General features: G+C 38.6%; 3 protein-coding genes across 3 annotated transcripts; all 3 read left to right on the top strand.

Moving 5' to 3' along the window:
* The first annotated feature begins 3,582 nt into the window (after nucleotides 1-3,582).
* Nucleotides 3,583-5,290, top strand: LOC116316484. The gene is made up of 6 exons (XM_031735041.2): nucleotides 3,583-3,628; nucleotides 3,754-4,098; nucleotides 4,219-4,257; nucleotides 4,384-4,494; nucleotides 4,603-4,631; nucleotides 5,100-5,290. Exons 1-6 carry the CDS (start codon nucleotides 3,583-3,585, stop codon nucleotides 5,220-5,222), a joined length of 693 nt encoding a protein of 230 aa, XP_031590901.2. The 3' UTR covers nucleotides 5,223-5,290.
* Nucleotides 5,291-8,416: 3,126 nt separating this feature from the next.
* On the top strand, nucleotides 8,417-10,180 carry LOC120439329. Its single transcript, XM_039610206.1, has 6 exons — nucleotides 8,417-8,481; nucleotides 8,671-9,015; nucleotides 9,136-9,174; nucleotides 9,300-9,410; nucleotides 9,519-9,547; nucleotides 10,010-10,180. Exons 1-6 carry the CDS (start codon nucleotides 8,436-8,438, stop codon nucleotides 10,130-10,132), a joined length of 693 nt encoding a protein of 230 aa, XP_039466140.1. The 5' UTR covers nucleotides 8,417-8,435; the 3' UTR covers nucleotides 10,133-10,180.
* A 5,169-nt stretch (nucleotides 10,181-15,349) lies between these two features.
* LOC116316425 lies at nucleotides 15,350-17,233 on the top strand. The gene is made up of 6 exons (XM_039610199.1): nucleotides 15,350-15,414; nucleotides 15,604-15,948; nucleotides 16,069-16,107; nucleotides 16,233-16,343; nucleotides 16,450-16,478; nucleotides 16,940-17,233. The coding sequence occupies exons 1-6, from the start codon at nucleotides 15,369-15,371 to the stop codon at nucleotides 17,060-17,062; spliced, it is 693 nt and encodes a 230-aa protein (XP_039466133.1). The 5' UTR covers nucleotides 15,350-15,368; the 3' UTR covers nucleotides 17,063-17,233.
* The last annotated feature ends 408 nt before the right edge of the window (nucleotides 17,234-17,641 follow it).

The following is a 17,641-nucleotide window of genomic DNA, read 5'->3' as shown; positions in this document are numbered from 1 at the left end:
AAATGAGAGTGATGTCTGTTGACTTCCTCGTGGGAGAATCTAATGGTCTGCTGTGGGTGGAGTGACATACATATGTCAGTCTGACGTCTGACAGGAAGAAACAGCAACATGTGGTCTGGGCACAACTGAGGTGACAATCATGAGGCTTCGATAGTAAAAAATGCTTTAAAAAAGTATAAAAGAAACATTAATGTGATCTATTAAAACCAGCGGCTATATTTGTACATCTTAAATACTATAAAATAATCACAGAATATCCCAGTGCCCAGAAGTGACTATGTGCGAATACTATGTGAGCCAAAAATAACATATTCACCAGAAACCACAAACACACATCCCTTTAAAGGATATACCAGTCTCATCTGACAATGGTAAATCACTTCACTCATTGTCACATTACTTGTGTGAAGGTAAACATGAAAAGTATTTATGCTTCGAACTTATACAAAGCGAAGACCTTTGTCCATAGTCTGGTCAAGATCCAAATATTTTCAGGTATTTACTGAAATTGTTTAGCTTGTTGTAGTGAAGTAGATATTGGGTAGGCTTTTACATGATGTCCGCGAATGCAGCGCTAACATCCACACCTTCCCAGCTGATAATTAGAGGCCTTATAAGAAACAGTTGTGCTTCAATACCACACGGAGCATTTGGCATTCTTTTCACATCCAAGGTGGCCGAGAGTGTTAGACGGCTAAGCACTGCAGAGCGGTTTGATTTCTTCAGGAAAGCTGCTCATAGTATTGTCCTTTAGAGAGTGGATTGTGCCACACTGCTGCTGTCTTGTGTAGTCTTGTTGTCATTTTAGTAATTTTTCCTAATGAATTTTGATTTGTAAAATTGATCTGCCTCCCCTCTGCTTGCTAACAATGAGCCTGTGGGCTTTGGTAGCTAGTATAACATCCACACTGGCTATAGAAATCTCTCCTGAGGTGTAACTCCCTCCCCAGGTGGCGTTGTCAACATCCCTTAGTCACCTTCACTGGTTATCCTCTTTCGCGCCACCACATTGTGAACAAAAAACAACATAGAATAAAACGTCTTGATGCATTCTCAATCATCCAGGGAAGTGAATCTCCAAAAGTTGAATCTGTTCATCTGGACGTAGCGTTTTGTGGGAGAAACGTTTCGTCACTCATCCAAGTGACTTCTTCAGTCTCAGCTGACTGCAGGTTTCCCCAATCTTATAAACAGTACATTTGCATAATGACTGAAACCAGCCCACTGAAGGAACAATGGGCTGTGAGGTCAGTTCCTTAATCTAATTATGCAAATTCTCATGACCACTGACCAAAACCCACTGATCAAAGAACACTGATCAATGGCCATGAGTATCATTCACAGAGAATTGGGGAATGGCTGCAATCACAGCATTGTAAGATGGCGAAAGATGTACCCTTAGGCCCCCTCCTCGATTCAGAGATGGTCTTTCCCTTTTCACGTAAATGGCCTCCTTGACTCCGCCCTCAAACCAGCGTTCTTCCCTGTCCATGATGTGTACATCCTCATCATTGAAAGAGTGTCCACTGTATTGTTTATAAGGGTTGGGGAAACCTGCAGTCAGCTGAGACTGAAGAAGTCACTTGGATGAGTGACGAAACGTTTCTCCCACAAAACGCTACGTCCAGATGAACAGATTCAACTTTTGGAGAAAACATAGAATAAAGGACTGGTATTCTTATAACTAAGACCTCAAACAGCAGGTTAAGGACATACTAGAACCACAAAAGTCATGTTCATGGTGGTACTAGAGTAAAAAGGTCATATCTGTACAAAATGCAAAGCAATATTTTCAAGAATGCCCATCATTGAACAGAGGTGGTGGCTTACAACATCAACTGTCAGCCACTTACAATGCAGTCTTATGATACCTTCCCTTCAACTTGAACCTCTTCTTCATATCTTGCCTCCAGTAACTTTAGCAGGTCACATGATGAGGTGGGGCAAGGTCTCACAGACGTTTCACCCTTGACCATGAGTGATGGTATTTGCACATGCCTTTTTTCTCATCTTGGCTTATGTGATGCTTCACATGACCAATATTGGGTCAAGGCTAGGTCAAGGATAACATATACATAAAAATTTATAGCCTTTGCTCCATTCTTTGTTGAAGGACCTTTGACAGCAATTACAGCCACAAGTCTTTCTGAGAATAATGCTACAAGGATGCTTAGCTACATCCTGTTTCCACAGATTCTATCAGATATTGCCAACATGATGAATCGCTGTAGAAGGTTGTTACTCAGGGAGGTGACCAAGAACCTGATGGTCACTCTGGGATTTCTCTGTAAAGAGAGGAGACCTTTCCAGAAGAACAACTATTTCTGCAGCACTCCAGCAATTAGGCCTGTTTGGTAGTGACCAGATGGAAGCCACTCCTCAGGAAAAAGCACACGACAGCCTGTCAAAAGTTTGCCAACAGACACCTGAAGGACTTCCATAAACAAAATTCTCTGATCTGATGAAACAAGAATTGAACTCTTTGGCCTGAATGCTAAGGGTTATATCTGGAGGAAACCAGGCACACCTGGGCAATACTATCCCTGCAATGAAGCATGGTGGTGGCAACATTATGTTGTGGGAACTGCGAGACTTGTCAAGGTCGAGGGAAAGATAAATGCAGCAATGTACAAAGTCATCATTGATATTAACTTGCTCCAGAGCACTGTGGTCCTCGGACTGGAGCAAAGGCTCATCTTCCAACAGGCCAAAAAACTTAAGCAGAAATCCAAGACAAGAAAGCAGTGGCTTCTGGACCACTCTGTGAATGTCTTTGAGTAGCCCAGCCAGAGCCCAGACCTGAACTCGACCGAATGTCTTTGGAGAGATCTGAAAATAGCTGTGCACAATGCTCCCTGTCCAATCTGATGCAGCTTGAGCTTGCCAAAAGTGCTTCAAGTACTGAGGAAAGGTCGTCAATACTTCTGTACATTTCATATTTTCTATTTTGAATACTTATGTACATTTTGTAGTGTCCAGTGTAAGTTTTGGACTGATAGGCAATGGCTCCTCACCATTACATGAGCTCATTTGTCATTTAGTCAGATGAAAGGAGCGGCATGTAGAAGAGAAATGTGAAAATGTCCTTTGTCACTAGATCAAACACCACTACTGACAATAAAACTCTAAGACAATTTAGAGCTGAAGTTTGGATTATAATACATTATAATACATGATAAATGGGATCCTTAATAAATGCACCAAGCATAAAACTAATGCAGCCTCTTCTTGCTTCCTTTTAGTCATTTAAGGACTAGAAACGCATAAATACTTCTAACTGCAGAAGCTGCAGACTGGATTTTTAAGTATTTGTAAAACTTTCTGAAAATCTTATCTCAAGCAGACAATGTAAAATGATAAAGCGGAAATTTTATGTTACTGGATATTCGCTTAACCTAAAACATGCAAAGCTATTGCATTGTATAGGGCGGCACTGGCAAGATGAAACACAAAATATAACACACACACACACAAACACACACACACACACACACTCAAACAGAAGACTCCCCGCCCCTCTTAACCCCCATATAAGAGCTGTGTGATACAAACTATCAATGCAGTTACAGGATTAAACGCATGATGAGGAGCTTCGTCTTGAGCACAGCTTTATTTCTCTCCAGCCTCAGTAAGTACAGGCACCTCAGTACTCTCAAATAATGGAATAAGTAAAGCCGGTAAACAGATGTAGTTGATGTTGTTGACCTGTAACACTGTTGGCTCAGACACAAACATTATGTTCTTTCATTCCAGGCTGGATCTCTGTCTCAGGTTCTGAGTTTCAGACTGTGGAGGTCCAGCTTGATGAAGAAGTCACGTTGAAGTGCTCCAACATTTCGAGTCATCCAACACAGACAGACTGGTTCAAAGTTATCAACAGAACTAAGCCCAGCTGTATTGCTGCAATGTATGGATCTCAGGGCAAAGCTTCATTCTGTGATGGATTTCGAAATGGAAAATTCAATATGAGTTCCAACAACACCTCTGTGTTTCTTAAAATCACACAAGTGGATTTATCTGATGTCGGGTTGTATTTCTGTGGATTTTACGTGAATAAGCATACGGTCATTTCCAATGCAGTCGAGTTAAGAATTCAAGGTAAGCTTGTAGGGAGGACTTTTGTCTTCCAGGTTAGTTTTATGTTCATACGTAATCCAAAATCAGCTCACAGACAAAAAGGAAATCACAAAATATTATAATAGCCATGTTTCTTTACAGGCGGTGAAACCAATGAAGAAGAGGATTTTAAGACTGAAAGTAAAATTATTTTATGGCTTCTAAAATTTTGCTTTTCATTGTGCTCATAGTTAATATCAATATTATGTTTCAATCAATCTGACTAAAGTGGACTGATGGGTTTTTGTTTTGATTTGTTTTTTGCAGAAGAGTCTGGCAGAATGACAGACCTGATAAGCACCATCCTGGGTGGTCTGGCTGGTTTACTCACTATAGTGGTTATTATTCTGGTTTTAAAAATCTGGAAACTTCAAAAAGGTACATATGGCTTTAATTTGTGTCACCTCCTTTTGGCAGGTAAATCTTGTACCTCCTCTTGTGCGCTGGTAATAATGAACTAATGACAGTTTTTTATTTGGTATTTAGTGGCAGAACAAGAACCAAAAATCAACAAGGTAAATGTTTATTTATTTTTTTGTTGTTACTCTTGTTTTCTTTTTACTCAGAATGTGCAACCAATATGTCCTGATATATTAATGTTGGAAAGAGAAGTGTCTAAGAGTTTGTCAAGGCCATGGTGACTGTAGAATTACATGTTTCCTTCTTCTGAAGATTTTTGTTTTCTTCTCTGAAAATGTTTTTTTTTTTTTTTGTAAAAGACAGCTTTACCTACATAGATAGCCACATTGGTTCCATTCTCCGGCTTTTGTTACTGAAGCTAAACTCTTTTTTTCCTGTATAATCTAATTGAATTGTGTTTAACACTGAACAGCACAGGTGTTCTTCCAGTATAGATTAGGTGTTTTAGCATTAAACTCTAAAAATCACATTTTATGTAAAATCATTTTTGGTTTAACCCACATATCAGCAAATGTATGATATATATGTAGCAAACTCAGCTGTGTAAATATTCTGGTTTTCAGAATATGAGCTCAGACGATCTGAACTACGCAGCTCTGAACTTCCAGAAAAAAGTCCAAAGAAACCGGAGGCCTGTAACACAGAGAGAGCTGGAGCCACATGTTGTGTATGCTGCCACCAGATAGACTCGTGCTTTGTGATAACCTGCAGATAAGGTTTTGTTTTGTGGAGGATATGGCAAAAAATAAAACAAATAAAATTTGCATTCAAGTTGTGTTTGTATCTTTACTTTTCTGTCATTGTCTTTTTTATTTGTCCACCTTTTGTTGGAGAGAAAAAAAACACTACACTTAAAGTATGGTGATGAAGGAGAAGGCAATGGTCTTACACCGATTGTGAAACTTTCTTTTGGGGAGACTCTAATGCTCTGTTGTGGGAGAATAGAAATACATTTTAACAGGAAGACACAGCACTGTGTGGTCTGAGCCCGAGGTTAAAATCACAAGGTTTCCAAGCCCTTCAGGAAGTATAAAGGTGACATAGTTCTAATTTAAACCGTTTATGTTTAGACATTTTGATAACATCAGAACAGCAGAGATCCTGTAACTCTTCACTGTCTCTCTCTCACTGCCATACTTTATCTTAAATGTTTAGGGCAGAGTGCCACATATTTCCTGTGCTCTACTTGAATTTTTATTAAAAAGAGGAAGAACACTGTGCAGTTCCTTTTTTACAGGGAGTCAAATAAATTTTTACAGTAGAAGAATTTGCAGTCTTTTACACTTTTAGTTAAATTTTTATGCAATAATTGACAGAGTAATGAAAACCTCTGCCTGTTTGCTCTGTTGGGTGAAAGACCCGGGTTTGACTTTGTTGTTGTTTTTGTTCTGTTGTTGGTTTTCCTGCTGGTGGTGTAATGGCATTTCTGCTGCATGATTGTCAGCCTCTACTGCACATCCAGGCTTCTATGGGAGATCAGTGTGTTAAACTGCTCTTTCAGTTTTGTCCTTATATCCCAATGTATGTGATCCATCTGGCACTACTAGACATTATTGGACATCTGTCATAGCGTGGGGCTGGCTGAACCCAAAAATCAGATTCAATAAACAGTGACTGTTGGACATAGTTGAGGTCTTGCAGCAGTTTTTAGGAGTAGTTGATGGTTTTTGCAACTGCACACATTTACAATTTGCAATTTTCTGGACCAACTGACCTTCAGGTCTTAAATGGACTGTCGTTTTTCTTTTACTCAGCTGATTGGTTCTTGCTATAATATGAATTCTAACAGTTGTCAAATAGTGCTGTCAGCTGTGTACCAACCTGATTTTTGCTCAACAGAAGAAGAGAAAACTATTTCAGGTGACTACATCATGAAGCTCATTGAGAGAAGACCAAGGGTTTGCAATGCTATCGACAAAGCAAAAGGTGGCTACTTTCAGGAATCTAAAGTATAAGACATATTTATTTATTTATTAGTTATTTATCAATTGTTTCTTTGCTACATAATTCCAAATTTCTTGTTTCATATATTTGATGTCTTCAGTTTGTATCTACAATGTAGAAAAGAAGTAAAAATAAAGAAAAACCATTAAATGAGAAGGCATGTCCAAACTTTTGACTGGTAATCTATATACTGTGTATAGTATGCCATCCAACTGGTCCAAACTTTTTATTTCTGAAAGAAGTGTTTCTTTTGTTTTTTCAATCTTTCTTTCTTTTACGCTCTTTCTTTGTTATTAAAATCCACCATGCCAGAGTCAGCATTACCCCTCCTTCCTCTTCTGACAAAGCCTTAACTGGCTGTCACTCTAATGTGATGCCAGCCCACCCTTTGCACTTATAACAGCTTCAGCTCTTCAGGGAAGGCTTTTTACAAGGTTTAGGTGTGTATTTATGGGAAGTTTTGACCATTCTTCTAGAAGTACATTTGTTAGATTAAGAACGGAACAAAGACAATCTGAAGCACAGGAGTCCAAAAAACCCAAAGGCAGTTCAAGTGGTCTGCAGGCCACAGAGCAGCATTCACAGGCTGAGGCCTCTGAGGCCTGATCTCCAGGTTTAGCGAGTCACCATCATCAGAAATAGGAAGCTTCGGTTGGCTTGACAGGAGAATGGTGACAACAGAGCCACAGGTGGCTTAGCAGGAAAACAGTGTCAGTGGTGATGCAGACTTGTTCCTGGACTGCCAGGACTGCCCTTTGTCACTGATTTTTGTCATATTTTTTATGGACAGAATTTCTAGGCGTAGCCAAGTGGCAGAAGGATTCTACTTGGGTAGTTTCAGAATCTTGTTTCTGCTTTTCGCAGATTGTGTGGTTCTGTTGGTTTCAGCAGGTGGTGACCTCCATCTCCCACTGCAGCAGTTCACAGCCGAGTGTGAAATGGTGGGAATAAGAATCAGCATCTCCAAGTCTGATGCCATGGTCCTCAACCGGAAAAGGGTTGAGCGCACACTCATTAGAGATGAGCTGTTGCCTCAAGTGGATGATGTCTCTGGATCTGGTCCACAAGTGAGGGGAGAGGGGAGGGGGAAATCAACAGACAGATAGGTGCTACGGCTGCAGTGACGCGGATGCTGTACTGGTCAATTGTGGTGAAAAGCGAGCTCTCAATTTACTGGTCCATCTACGTCCCTACGTCTTTAAGGTCATAAACTAAGTCATGTTTCTTAGAAAATGCTTTTTGGTTTATTTTTTTCTTGTACCAAATGATGATAGTATTGAGACAAAGTATGGTGTAAATTTTTTGTCATAACTTTGTTTTTATTTGGCCTTTATTACTTGGTAGCTTGAAGTCTGCACTTTCAACAAAACTTGAAATGAAGACTTATCAAGGGTGGATCTTGCTGCTATATCATCTTAAATTGGTCATGTGATTTGCATACATCGTCTGTCACCTTTGCAGGGTTATTTGCATAATTCTGATTGCAAAAGCTGACAGAAAGTATGGGAAAACTACTACAGGGTTAAACAGCTTTAAATAATTTCACAAATTTGGGATATATAAAATTAGCTTTAACTTAGGTCTAATGAATGCAAACATCATATGTGAAAAGTATATTAAATTTTAAAAACACTATTGATCCCCATTTTTGTTTTCCTTTATATGCTGCACCAGATCTTAAGGGACTAAAATAGGATACTTGATCAAAAAACAGATATAACACTGGACCCTAGGAGTGTGAATGTCCTAGCACAAAATAAGAAATAAACAAATAAATAAACAAACTACATTAATGTTGTTTGATATTAGCCAATGCTAAAACATATGTAAATGCACTGCATTGCCTTTGTAGTTCATTGGCAAGATGACAAACTAAATCACCCCGCCCCTCTAAACCCCTTTATAAAAGCTGTGTGGTTCACTGCTGTCCGAGCAGCGACAGGATTAAACACAGAATGAGGAACTTTGTCTTGATAACAGCTTTGATTTTCTGCAGCCTCAGTAAGTACAGGCACATAACTACTCCCAGCTTAAAATAAGTAATGGAACGAGGAGCCCAACAGATTTTAAATTTGACTTTAGAAAGCAGTGATGTAATTAAATTGAATGAAAAGTTGTTGCCCTGTTACAGCGTCTGTTGTACCGTACATTTCAAGCTGAATCTCATTTTGTCTTTGTTGTTTGATTCAGGATGGACCTTTGTCTCTGGCTCTGGGGTTCACATTGTGACGGTCCAGCCTGGTGAAGACGTCACACTGCAGTGCTCCAACATTTCCACAAGTCCAACACATACAGAGTGGTTCAGAGTGGTCAACATGACTAAAACTAGCTGTATCTCCTCCCTGTTTGGGTCTCACGGCCAAGCTTCTTTCTGTAACGGATTTCGAAATGGAAAATTCAATATGAGTTCCAACAACACCTCTGTGTTTCTTAAAATCACACAAGTGGATTTATCTGATGTCGGGCTGTATTTCTGTGGATTTTACGTGAATAAGCATACGGTCATTTCCAATGCAGTCGAGTTAAGAATTCAAGGTAAGCTTGTAGGGAGGACTTTTGTCTTCCAGGTTAGTTTTATGTTCATACGTAATCCAAAATCAGCTCACAGACAAAAAGGAAATCACAAAATATTATAATAGCCATGTTTCTTTACAGGTGGTGAAACCAATGAAGGAGAGGATTTTAAGACTGAAAGTAAAATATTTTATGGCTTCTAAAATTTAGCTTTTCATTGTGCTCATAGTTAATATCAATATTATGTTTCAATCAATCTGACTAAAGTGGACTGATGGGTTTTTGTTTTGATTTGTTTTTTGCAGAAGAGTCTGGCAGAATGACAGACCTGATAAGCACCATCCTGGGTGGTCTGGCTGGTTTACTCACTATAGTGGTTATTATTCTGGTTTTAAAAATCTGGAAACTTCAAAAAGGTACACATGGCTTTAATTTATTTCATCTCCTTTTGGCGGGTAAATCTTGTACCTCCTCTTGTGCGCTGGTAATAATGAACTAATGACAGTTTTTTATTTGGTATTTAGTGGCAGAACAAGAACCAAAAAGCAACAAGGTAAATGTTTATTTATTTTTTTGTTGTTACTCTTGTTTTCTTTTTACTCAGAATGTGCAACCAATATGTCCTGATATATTAATGTTGGAAAGAGAAGTGTCTAAGAGTTTGTCAAGGCCATGGTGACTGTAGAATTACATGTTTCCTTCTGCTGAAGATTTTTGTTTTCTTCTCTGAAAATGTTTTTTTTTGTAAAAGACATCTTTACCTACATAGATAGCCACATTGGTTCCATTCTCCGGCTTTTGTTACTGAAGCTAAACTCTTTTTTTCCTGTATAATCTAATTGAATTGTGTTTAACACTGAACAGCACAGGTGTTCTTCCAGTATAGATTAGGTGTTTTAGTATTAAACTCTAAAAATCACATTTTATGTAAAATCATTTTTGGTTTAACCCAAATATCAGCAAATGTATGATATATATGTAGCAAACTCAGCTGTGTAAATATTCTGGTTTTCAGAATATGAGCTCAGACGATCTGAACTACGCAGCTCTGAACTTCCAGAAAAAAGTCCAAAGAAACCGGAGGCCTGTGACACAGAGAGAGCTGGAGCCACATGTTGTGTACGCTGCCACCAGATAGACTCGTGCTTTGTGATAACCTGCAGATAAGGTTTTGTTTTGTGGAGGATATGGCAAAAAATAAAACAAATAAAATTTGCATTCAAGTTGTGTTTGTATCTTTACTTTTGTGTCATTGTCTTTTTATATACCTATGTGGTATGTGACTTTTGTTGCCATGATGCCAGGTCTCTCTTGAAATGAGATTTTAAATCTCAATGAGATTTTTACCTGAATAAATAAAGGACTAATAATAATAATTTATTTGTCCACCTTTTGTTGGAGAGGAAAAACACTACACTTAAAGTATGTTGATAAAGGAGAAGGCAATGGTCTTACACCGATTGTGAAACTTTCTTTTGGGGAGACTCTAATGCTCTGTTGTGGGAGAATAGAAATACATTTTAACAGGAAGAGACAGCACTGTGACATTTTGATAACATCAGAACAGCAGAGATCCTGTAACTCTTCACTGTCTCTCTCTCACTGCCATACTTTATCTTAAATGTTTAGGGCAGAGTGCCACATATTTCCTGTGCTCTACTTGAATTTTTATTAAAAAGAGGAAGAACATTGTACAGTTCCTTTTTTACAGGGAGTCAAATAAATTTTTACAGTAGAAGAATTTGCAGTCTTTTACACTTTTAGTTAAATTTTTATGCAATAATTGACAGAGTAATGAAAACCTCTCTGCCTGTTTGCTCTGTTGGGTGAAAGACCCGGGTTTGACTTTGTTGTTGTTTTTGTTCTGTTGTTGGTTTTCCTGCTGGTGGTGTAATGGCATTTCTGCTGCATGATTGTCAGCCTCTACTGCACATCCAGGCTTCTATGGGAGATCAGTGTGTTAAACTGCTCTTTCAGTTTTGTCCTTATATCCCAATGTATGTGATCCATCTGGCACTACTAGACATTATTGGACATCTGTCATAGCGTGGGGCTGGCTGAACCCAAAAATCAGATTCAATAAACAGTGACTGTTGGACATAGTTGAGGTCTTGCAGCAGTTTTAGGAGTAGTTGATGGTTTTGCAACTGCACACATTTACAATTTGCAATTTTCTGGACCAACTGACCTTCAGGTCTTAAATGGACTGTCGTTTTCTTTTACTCAGCTGATTGGTTCTTGCTATAATATGAATTCTAACAGTTGTCAAATAGTGCTGTCAGCTGTGTACCAACCTGATTTTTGCTCAACAGAAGAAGAGAAAACTATTTCAGGTGACTACATCATGAAGCTCATTGAGAGAAGACCAAGGGTTTGCAATGCTATCGACAAAGCAAAAGGTGGCTACTTTCAGGAATCTAAAGTATAAGACATATTTATTTATTTATTAGTTATTTATCAATTGTTTCTTTGCTACATAATTCCAAATTTCTTGTTTCATATATTTGATGTCTTCAGTTTGTATCTACAATGTAGAAAAGAAGTAAAAATAAAGAAAACCATTAAATGAGAAGGCATGTCCAAACTTTGACTGGTAATCTATATACTGTGTATAGTATGCCATCCAACTGGTCCAAACTTTTATTTCTGAAAGAAGTGTTTCTTTTGTTTTTTCAATCTTTCTTTCTTTTTACGCTCTTTCTTTGTTATTAAAATCCACCATGCCAGAGTCAGCATTACCCCTCCTTCCTCTTCTGACAAAGCCTTAACTGGCTGTCACTCTAATGTGATGCCAGCCCACCCTTTGCACTTATAACAGCTTCAGCTCTTCAGGAAGGCTTTTACAAGGTTTAGGTGTGTATTTATGGGAAGTTTTGACCATTCTTCCAGAGGTACATTTGTTAGATTAAGAACGGAACAAAGACAATCTGAAGCACAGGAGTAAAAAAAACCAAAAACAGAAGCACCCTGGTTCACAGCTGAACTCAGGCTCCTGAAAGTAAAAGGACGTCGACTTGAACGCCTCTATAAGAAAACTGGTCTGAATATCCACAAGGAAATGTTTAATAATCATATCATGTATTATAAGGAGTGTATTAATCAAACAAAATCTGCTTACTACTCCACCATTATCTGTTCAAAAGATGACTCAACCAAGATATTGTTTTCACTGTTCAACTCTTCTTTCAGGTCACCAGATTTTTACCTACTCACCTTTACTCGTCTTCTTTCTGTGATTCTTTAATGTTATTTTTCATCGAGAAAATTCACAAAATACACCAAGACCTGGTTTCCGATGTTCCAGTTAGCTCCTCCTGTGTAATTCCTCTCCCATCACACTGTTTTTCCAGCTCCCCTCGATTACTGATATTTCAGATTTCATCTGTAAGTCAAAACCTTCTACTTGTCAGCTAGACCCCATTCCTACAGTTTTGGTTAAGGCATGTCTACCTTCTTTGCTTCCCTCATATCTTCTATCATCTGCTCTTCACTTACCACTGGAACTGTTCCTGCTTCCCTCAAAATTGCTGCCATCACCCCAATATTAAAAAAAACTGGTCTAGATCCCAATAATTTTGAGAATTTTTCGCCTATTTCCAATCTACCATTTCTTTCAAAAATTCTTGAGAAAATAGTTGCCACACAACTCCACTCACATTTAACTAATAATAATCTGTATGAACAGTTCCAGTCTGGTTTTCGCCCCTCCCATAGTACTGAAACAGCACTTATAAAAATAACCAATGATCTTCTTATGGCAGCTGACTCGGTTTACTTTCCATTCTTATCCTCCTTGATCTGAGCGCTGCCTTCGACACTATTTCTCCTCCATTCTTCTCAGTAGGCTAGCCTCCATCGGTCTCTCCCATACTCCACTAGCCTGGTTTAAATCATACCTGTCTGATCGCACTCAGTTCATTCAACTCAAATCCTTTACTTCTCAGCCGTTTCCTCTGACCACTGGCGTGCCCCAGGGATCTGTCCTGGGGCCCCTTCTTTTCATTATCTAACTTCTACCGTTTGGACATATTTTCTGTAAATACAATATCCATTTTCACTGTTATGCCGATGACACCCAGCTTTATCTGTCCACTAAACCCGATTCTGCTCTTCCCCATCCTCCCTCACCCTCTGCTTAGCTGAACTAAATTCATGGTTCTCTTCTAATTTTCTTAAACTCAATAGTAATAAATCCGAGCTCCTCTTAGTAGGCACTAAATCAACATTATCCAGAACCAACAGTTTCTCTATTACTATCAATAACTCGCCGGTCTCCATTTCTTCCTCTGTGAAAAGCTTTGGTGTCATCCTCGACAGTACTCTATCTTTCAACTCACACATTAATAATGTCACTCGGTCTGCATATTTTCAATTGCGCAACATTAATCGTCTCCGTCCTTTTCTCACCTCACATGCCACTGCCATTCTTGTCCATAGCCTTGTTACTTCCCGGATTGATTATTGTAATTCACTTCTTTTTGGTCTTACTCAAAAATCCATCCACAAGCTTCAACGCATCCAGAATTCTGCTGCCCGTATCATCACCAGGACCCCTTCTATCCACCACATCACTCCTGTTCTGCAGCAGCTTCATTGGCTCCCGGTCAAGTATCGTATCAATTTCAAAATACTTTTGTACGCTTTTAAAGCTATTCATCATCTCTCTCCTCCATATCTCTCTGATCTGGTTAACATCACCACCCCATCTCGTTGTCTCAGATCTTCTTTTTCCCTTTCACTCTCCGTCCCCTCCCCCCGTCTTGTCACCATGGGGAGCAGGGCTTTCAGCTGCTCTGCTCCTCGACTCTGGAATTCCCTACCTCCTGATTTAAGAAATATCTCTACCTTCTCTCTCTTTAAGTCCCAACTCAAAACCCACTTGTTCAAAATAGCTTATCCCACATAACCTCTCCATTTGGCTATTTTAAATTTGTTTCTGTCTTATGATTGTGTAAACTCTTCGCTTTTATGTTGCTTTTTTACTCTACTGTGTACAGCGACCTTGAGTGTTTTGAAAGGCGCTTACAAATAAAATGTATTATTATTATTATTATTATTATTATTATTAAGCCAGTTCAAGTGGTCTGCAGGCCACAGAGCAGCATTCAGAGGCTGAGGCCTCTGAGGCCTGATCTCCAGGTTTAGCAAGTCGCCATCATCAGAAACAGGAAGCTTCGGTTGGCTTGACAGGAGAATGGTGACAACAGAGCCACAGGTGGCTTAGCAGGAGAACAGTGTCAGTGGTGATGCAGACTTGTTCCTGAACTGCCAGGACTGCCCTTTGTCACTGATTTTTGTCATATTTTCTATGGACAGAATTTCTAGGCGTAGCCAAGTGGCAGAAGGATTCTACTTGGGTAGTTTCAGATTCTTGTTTCTGCTTTTTGCAGATTATGTGGTTCTGTTGGTTTCAGCAGGTGGTGACCTCCATCTCCCACTGCAGCAGTTCACAGCCGAGTGTGAAATGGTGGGAATAAGAATCAGCATCTCCAAGTCTGATACCATGGTCCTCAACCGGAAAAGCGTTGAGTGCACACTCATTAGAGATGAGCTGTTGCCCCAAGTGGATGTCTCTGGATCTTGTCCACAAGTGAGGGGAGAGGGGAGAGGGAAATCAACAGACAGATAGGTGCTACGGCTGCAGTGACGCAGATGCTGTACTGGTCAATTGTGGTTCTTCTACCAAATGATGATAATATTGAGACAAAGTATGATGTAAATTTTTTGTCATAACTTTGTTTTTATTTGGCCTTCATTACTTGGTACTTTGAAGTCTGCACTTTCAACAAAAGTTGAAATGAAGACTTATCAAGGGTGGATCTTGCTGCTATATCATCTTAAATTGGTCATGTGATTTGCATGCATCGTCTGTCACCTTTGCAGGGTTATTTGCATAATTCTGATTGCAAAAGCTGACAGAAAGTATGGGAAAACTACTACAGGGTTAAACAGCTTTAAATAATTTCACAAATTTGGGATATATAAAATTAGCTTTAACTTAGGTCTAATGAATGCAAACATCATATGTGAAAAGTATATTAAATTTTAAAACACTATTGATCCCCATTTTGTTTTCCTTTATATGCTGCACCAGATCTTAAGGGACTAAAATAGGATACTTGATCAAAAACAGATATAACACTGGACCCTAGGAGTGTGAATGTCCTAGCACAAAATAAGAAATAAACAAATAAATAAACAAACTACATTAATGTTGTTTGATATTAGCCAATGCTAAAACATATGTAAATGCACTGCATTGCCTTTGTAGTTCATTGGCAAGATGACAAACTAAATCACCCCGCCCCTCTAAACCCCTTTATAAAAGCTGTGTGGTTCACTGCTGTCCGAGCAGCGACAGGATTAAACACAGAATGAGGAACTTTGTCTTGATAACAGCTTTGATTTTCTGCAGCCTCAGTAAGTACAGGCACATAACTACTCCCAGCTTAAAATAAGTAATGGAACGAGGAGCCCAACAGATTTTAAATTTGACTTTAGAAAGCAGTGATGTAATTAAATTGAATGAAAAGTTGTTGCCCTGTTACAGCGTCTGTTGTACCGTACATTTCAAGTTGAATCTCATTTTGTCTTTGTTGTTTGATTCAGGATGGACCTTTGTCTCTGGCTCTGGGGTTCACATTGTGACGGTCCAGCCTGGTGAAGACGTCACACTGCAGTGCTCCAACATTTCCACAAGTCCAACACATACAGAGTGGTTCAGAGTGGTCAACATGACTAAAACTAGCTGTATCTCCTCCCTGTTTGGGTCTCACGGCCAAGCTTCTTTCTGTAACGGATTTCGAAATGGAAAATTCAATATGAGTTCCAACAACACCTCTGTGTTTCTTAAAATCACACAAGTGGATTTATCTGATGTCGGGCTGTATTTCTGTGGATTTTACGTGAATAAGCATACGGTCATTTCCAATGCAGTCGAGTTAAGAATTCAAGGTAAGCTTGTAGGGAGGACTTTTGTCTTCCAGGTTAGTTTTATGTTCATACGTAATCCAAAATCAGCTCACAGACAAAAAGGAAATCACAAAATATTATAATAGCCATGTTTCTTTACAGGTGGTGAAACCAATGAAGGAGAGGATTTTAAGACTGAAAGTAAAATATTTTATGGCTTCTAAAATTTAGCTTTTCATTGTGCTCATAGTTAATATCAATATTATGTTTCAATCAATCTGACTAAAGTGGACTGATGGGTTTTTGTTTTGATTTGTTTTTTGCAGAAGAGTCTGGCAGAATGACAGACCTGATAAGCACCATCCTGGGTGGTCTGGCTGGTTTACTCACTATAGTGGTTATTATTCTGGTTTTAAAAATCTGGAAACTTCAAAAAGGTACACATGGCTTTAATTTATTTCATCTCTTTTGGCGGGTAAATCTTGTACCTCCTCTTGTGCGCTGGTAATAATGAACTAATGACAGTTTTTATTTGGTATTTAGTGGCAGAACAAGAACCAAAAAGCAACAAGGTAAATGTTTATTTATTTTTTTTGTTGTTACTCTTGTTTTCTTTTTACTCAGAATGTGCAACCAATATGTCCTGATATATTAATGTTGGAAAGAGAAGTGTCTAAGAGTTTGTCAAGGCCATGGTGACTGTAGAATTACATGTTTCCTTCTGCTGAAGATTTTTGTTTTCTTCTCTGAAAATGTTTTTTTTGTAAAAGACATCTTTACCTACATAGATAGCCACATTGGTTCCATTCTCCGGCTTTTGTTACTGAAGCTAAACTCTTTTTTCCTGTATAATCTAATTGAATTGTGTTTAACACTGAACAGCACAGGTGTTCTTCCAGTATAGATTAGGTGTTTTAGTATTAAACTCTAAAAATCACATTTTATGTAAAATCATTTTTGGTTTAACCCAAATATCAGCAAATGTATGATATATATGTAGCAAACTCAGCTGTGTAAATATTCTGGTTTTCAGAATATGAGCTCAGACGATCTGAACTACGCAGCTCTGAACTTCCAGAAAAAAGTCCAAAGAAACCGGAGGCCTGTGACACAGAGAGAGCTGGAGCCACATGTTGTGTACGCTGCCACCAGATAGACTCGTGCTTTGTGATAACCTGCAGATAAGGTTTTGTTTTGTGGAGGATATGGCAAAAAATAAAACAAATAAAATTTGCATTCAAGTTGTGTTTGTATCTTTACTTTTGTGTCATTGTCTTTTTTATATACCTATGTGGTATGTGACTTTTGTTGCCATGATGCCAGGTCTCTCTTGGAAATGAGATTTTAAATCTCAATGAGATTTTTACCTGAATAAATAAAGGACTAATAATAATAATTTATTTGTCCACCTTTTGTTGGAGAGGAAAAACACTACACTTAAAGTATGTTGATAAAGGAGAAGGCAATGGTCTTACACCGATTGTGAAACTTTCTTTTGGGGAGACTCTAATGCTCTGTTGTGGGAGAATAGAAATACATTTTAACAGGAAGAGACAGCACTGTGACATTTTGATAACATCAGAACAGCAGAGATCCTGTAACTCTTCACTGTCTCTCTCTCACTGCCATACTTTATCTTAAATGTTTAGGCAGAGTGCCACATATTTCCTGTGCTCTACTTGAATTTTTATTAAAAAGAGGAAGAACATTGTACAGTTCCTTTTTACAGGAGTCA

Source organism: Oreochromis aureus, linkage group 3 (genome assembly GCF_013358895.1).
Source record: "Oreochromis aureus strain Israel breed Guangdong linkage group 3, ZZ_aureus, whole genome shotgun sequence".
Lineage (NCBI taxonomy): Eukaryota > Metazoa > Chordata > Actinopteri > Cichliformes > Cichlidae > Oreochromis > Oreochromis aureus.
The sequence above is the reverse complement of the archived record's forward strand: the minus strand, read 5'-3'. Positions and strand labels throughout refer to the sequence as shown.

Coding starts and splice junctions, on each gene's coding strand:
- LOC116316484 (XM_031735041.2), top strand. CDS start 3,583: ATGAGGAGCTTCGTCTTGAGCACAGCTTTATTTCTCTCCAGCCTCA. Junction 4,099..4,218: donor AGTCGAGTTAAGAATTCAAG/GTAAGCTTGTAG, acceptor GTTTCTTTACAG/GCGGTGAAACCAATGAAGAA. Junction 4,258..4,383: donor AGAGGATTTTAAGACTGAAA/GTAAAATTATTT, acceptor TGTTTTTTGCAG/AAGAGTCTGGCAGAATGACA.
- LOC120439329 (XM_039610206.1), top strand. CDS start 8,436: ATGAGGAACTTTGTCTTGATAACAGCTTTGATTTTCTGCAGCCTCA. Junction 8,482..8,670: donor TTTGATTTTCTGCAGCCTCA/GTAAGTACAGGC, acceptor TGTTTGATTCAG/GATGGACCTTTGTCTCTGGC. Junction 9,411..9,518: donor AATCTGGAAACTTCAAAAAG/GTACACATGGCT, acceptor TTTGGTATTTAG/TGGCAGAACAAGAACCAAAA.
- LOC116316425 (XM_039610199.1), top strand. CDS start 15,369: ATGAGGAACTTTGTCTTGATAACAGCTTTGATTTTCTGCAGCCTCA. Junction 15,415..15,603: donor TTTGATTTTCTGCAGCCTCA/GTAAGTACAGGC, acceptor TGTTTGATTCAG/GATGGACCTTTGTCTCTGGC. Junction 16,344..16,449: donor AATCTGGAAACTTCAAAAAG/GTACACATGGCT, acceptor TTTGGTATTTAG/TGGCAGAACAAGAACCAAAA.